Source organism: Coenobita brevimanus, chromosome 60 (assembly GCF_032717465.1).
Source record: "Coenobita brevimanus isolate Jiangsu-jjx chromosome 60, ASM3271746v2, whole genome shotgun sequence".
NCBI lineage: Eukaryota > Metazoa > Arthropoda > Malacostraca > Decapoda > Coenobitidae > Coenobita > Coenobita brevimanus.
In genome coordinates, this window is record NC_137013.1 from 3,801,492 (window position 1) to 3,806,434 (window position 4,943).

Here is a 4,943-nt window from a genome sequence, read left to right on the forward strand (position 1 = left end):
TTATTTATTTATTTTTATTATTATTTTTTTTGACTAAATAAGGTCTGTTTCAGTACTTTCCCTGCATCAACAGTAATCAGAAAGTAGAATGGTTGTACTCACCCCCTTCATTCATTAGAAGACCCACGAATATCATAATAATTATGAGCTATGCTTTTTATCCAACTGTCTACTTTTGATGAGCTAAGAAACATCTATGCATCAAGAAATATTTAAGATGAACTGTTTGATGCATCGACGATCTTCCGTTCTCCACTGCCCTCCATTTACTTGTACCGACCATTGACGAAGCAGTGTGTTCACTAGGAAGGCTTGAAGCACAAAGCACTTTACTGTGTTGGTTCTGGCTGACAATGACACAAGAGTAATATGGAACAGTTCATCTCTCCCGGATCAGGACCTGTGCCAAGTTCTAAACCGAATATCTACCATATCCAGGGAAACATCTTGGTTACAGGTGATGTGATTGTTTCACTGTATATAAAGCTCTCTATACTATCATTATTCAGATCTGCTGATAATTTCTTGAACTGGCTTGCAGTGCTGCCTTTGCATTAACAGCTTTGTCATTTTGTTGTGGGTAGAAAAATTACATACTCAATGTGCCTTCCCTTTGATGTTATTAATTTCTACTGTACTGCATGTAGTGGTAGCAGGTGTGTATCTAAAAGGAGTAGTTTAATGACTGTTATCTTCATTAGGAGCGCAAGAGTTAACCTTCATACATCGGAACACAGTTACGCAAAACAGCAATGCTACACCTCCATACAACAGCACCAACCACACTAATACAAAACCTTACCACATCACTGCAGAACACTATTATACCACCATGTTACACACCACGCAGCTCTAATACAAATCATACCACACCATCACCGAACACTATTCTATCATCATACCACACCACCACACAAACCTGATACACAACCATGCCACTCCATCTCACAACACTATTATGCCAACAATTCACACCGCTGCACAGTTACCACACCACTACACAACACTGTTATGCCACTGTACCACACTACTACACAACACTAATACTCACACATAGTACGTAACTGCGCGACACTGTTATATCACCATAGTACACCACTGAACAATAATACACAACCAGATCACACTATCAAACAACACTATCATATCCACCACACAACACAGCTGTACAACTATAAGTCACCATACCACCAAACAACACTAATACACCACCAGGCCACACCACTGCACAACATTATTACACAGCATCACACCACACCACCACACTACACCAAAACACCACACAACACTATTACACCACCATACCCTACCACCATACAACACTTATAATCAACCATATTACACCATCACGCAGTACTGTTACACTATCACACCACATCAACAAACAACAATCATACCACTACGCTACACCAAACCACCACACAAAACTGTTCATCACACCATACTACAGAACTCCTGACAACACTACTACATTACCTTACCACATCACATCACCAAACAACAGTATTACACCACCACACAACACCAAACTATACCACACCAAACCTCACCACACCATACCAGAAAACACTAAACCACACCACACCAAACCACACCACAACAAACCAAACCATACCAAGCCAAACCACACTACACCAAATCACACCACACTACACCACTAATACACCAGCACATCACACCAAACCACGACACAGCAATATCATAACACCGCACCACACTACACCACACCACTACACAACACGATTAACCACCACTCCACATCAAACCACCATACCACACCAAACTACTCATTACCAACCCACATCACACAATACCACACCACACCACTACACAACACTACTACACCATCGCACCACACCACACCACGACACAGCACTAATAAGCCACTCTACAGCTAAACTAAGATGACTGTAGGAATTGGTAGGTCACTCCAAGGGAGGACTTGTGCAATATATATACGCGTCTGTGAGGGAAGGGAGGAAAGGTCCAGTCAGAGGAGGATGTGCTTAATATACATTTCTCAAATAACATATTCTGGTGGGATATGCGGCATGGACAGTGAACTATCTACGTGAAATTGACAGGGTTTATAATATCAATACAGCATTTACCACCAGTTGGTGATCCCAGGGGTTTAAGTTACTGCAGGTTTTGCTTGGATGGTTGGTAAATAACGTCAGTAACAAGGACTACGTTGTGCCGTATGCAAAAGAGAATTAATGTTAATATCTTTGGGGCGGCAGAGTGCTGTTAGTTGTTTATTCAATACAAAATGGTACAGCAGAGGTTATTCTCTGCATCTTAAAAATGTACTTAATTATAGGGTAAGATACATTACATGGAGAAAGTTATCATCATCAAGACACCTTTTCAGTTTATTTATTTATTTTTCTTTACTACGGTATACATTAGACAAATTGAAACAGACCAAAGTTTATCGATTTCAAGAAAAGAAAACACGTGGTGGCATTTTATGAACTTTTCGTTAATGTTATTGAATACGCTGATATAATTATAATGGACTACTTTGAGTGTCTTTGCATGTTAGCTGTTCGTATCTACATAAATGTTTGCATTTATTTTGCAGTACCTAAATTATTGTCACTCTTTGGAGAAAGCGGTTTGCTTCATATCTTCAAACTGATAATACACACACACACACACACACACACACACACACACACACACACACACACACACACATGCAGTCTGAAATGGCTTGCATGCTGGAAATAGGTGTCGAGGATAGCTTGTTTATTTTTCACCAGGGGCTGCCATGATGATAAGGTCCTCGTAATATTGTAATACAAGTGGCATTTATCCTGGCTATAAATAAAGGGTTCTTAAAATCTAGATAACGTCCAACAAGTTAGTAACGTCGAAAGTATTTTAAGTTAATGAAATAATGAGAAAATGGGCGTTGAATCAAAGAATATGGAAGGAGCAGAACAAGTCGTGTGAAGAATTATTTTTGTGCAATAACTGACCCCCATGACGTCACGCCCGCCTGCCTTTATATAGCAGGGCAGAACTCGGGGACTTCAGTGTGAAAGGCAGTCCCGTCATGGTACGCAGGATGAACTCAAAGGTGGGAAGCTATGTGAAAAATGAAACGCTACTCTTTCTTTTTTGTTATAATGAACGCTACGATACTTAAATTTCACAAGTCTGATGTGTTTTGGAGTAACAAAATGTCCAGATATCAGATGCTACTTCACTTATAAAAACCAAACTTAATTTGACGGCTGAGAAATAAATGGATGGATACTTATTTTTCATTGCAATACTTACCATAAATAACACAGTACATTTTTATTGACCTAAACCACTCCTATCATTAGTAATACGAAGCCCTGTAAAACATGAACAAGTATCTATTTCAAAGTACATTGCCGAAAGCAGCGCTACCACTATTCTCCAAATATCTACAAAATGTTCCTTCATTAGCCCTTCAGCTGGTGACTTGACACGTCTGTAAAAATACTCGTACAATGCAAAATTATATCTAGATTCTGCACAGTACAAAGACCATGGCGATTATGGCAGTTAGGGAAGATTCTCCCTCGTACCATAAGTTGCTTTAAGCTACACATAATCTCTTCCTCAGGTGCTGTCAGTGTGTGTGCTGGTGGCTGTGGCTGCCGTGTCTGCTGACCATCGCCCTTCATACGGCTATGGCTCCCCGGTTAGTGCTCAACGCACACAGTATATGATTCACTAGTATTTTCCCAGCAATGTTGAGCTTCATTACAAGGAAATGTGCTGGTTACATTTCTGTTTTTGCTATTAAAAACAAAAACTGAATTTTACACACATCAAAGGTAGTAAAAAATACCATAAAATATTTAATTCGTCGACATCGTAGGATTTTCCGTCGTAACGAAGCATGCGTGCAGGGCATAATGTATTCAGTCCAACTTAACTACAGCAAATGAAGAAAAATTTACTCAGGTTTAGAAAAGGGAGTCTTTTCTTGCCCCACGCATGAATTATAATGTTAGTTGTTCGAAATGTTGGCTGAGACAAACGCTGCACTTCTGTAGAGTTATTGGAATACGTGTTCCACCTTCATGAGTTTTCACTGAATATCCCACACAACAGGACTTCTCCGCTGAGTCCTTTGAGTCCTTTGAGTCCTACGAGTCCAGCGAGGCCAAGTACGACTTCAACTGGGCCGTGAGGGACGGCAACGACTTCGGCCATCAGGAGAGCCGTGATGGCGACAACACCGATGGGTCGTACTACGTGCACCTGCCCGACGGTCGCCGCCAGACGGTGACCTACTACGTGGACGGTGACTCCGGCTACATTGCTGATGTCAAGTATTCTGGTGAAGCTCGTTACCCAGACTCATACGAGTCAGCATCGTTCGAATCTGCCTCCTTCGAGCACGTAGCATCACCCCGCTTCTATGGTCCTCCCAGACCTTCCTACGGTTAGGTCTCGTGTATTCATTCTTACAACTATACCATTAGGTCTGTGGTCTGATAAATCACTGTGCAAACATATAAATATATAGCCAAGTAGCTTATTGCTACGTTTCCTTATTGTAATTAACACTGTTTACGGAAGCATCTTAAATTTTGGCCTGTCTGCTGTGCAACTGAGCCTCTAGTCTCGTGTTCATAATTATTTTATACCGAGAATATTTATTATACCAGAGTATATATTTTTATGGTTTAGACCTGGCAGTCTGTCCAATAAACCTGCATGCATATTATTAGTATTTCTGCACCTTTAATATCAATGTACTCAGCTGGAAAGAGAAGTAGTGTTGTGGCTTAATATACTACTGTGTTCCACGTATGTAGTCATAAGATAGTTGCAGCTACTTGGAAACTAGACTTCTCTGACAGATTGTAGATATGTGCAAGCTTCACACTAGTGATGTTAATGATAACTGAAAAAAAAAATAATAATATTTGTGTGGGAAAGACACACGC

General features: G+C 40.4%; 1 protein-coding gene across 1 annotated transcript; it reads left to right on the forward strand.

The window, feature by feature from the left end:
• Nucleotides 1-3,076: 3,076 nt before the first annotated feature.
• Nucleotides 3,077-4,440, forward strand: LOC145403179 (uncharacterized). Its single transcript, XM_080274996.1, has 3 exons — nt 3,077-3,088; nt 3,608-3,685; nt 4,102-4,440. The coding sequence occupies exons 1-3, from the start codon at nt 3,077-3,079 to the stop codon at nt 4,438-4,440; spliced, it is 429 nt and encodes a 142-aa protein (XP_080131122.1).
• The last annotated feature ends 503 nt before the right edge of the window (nt 4,441-4,943 follow it).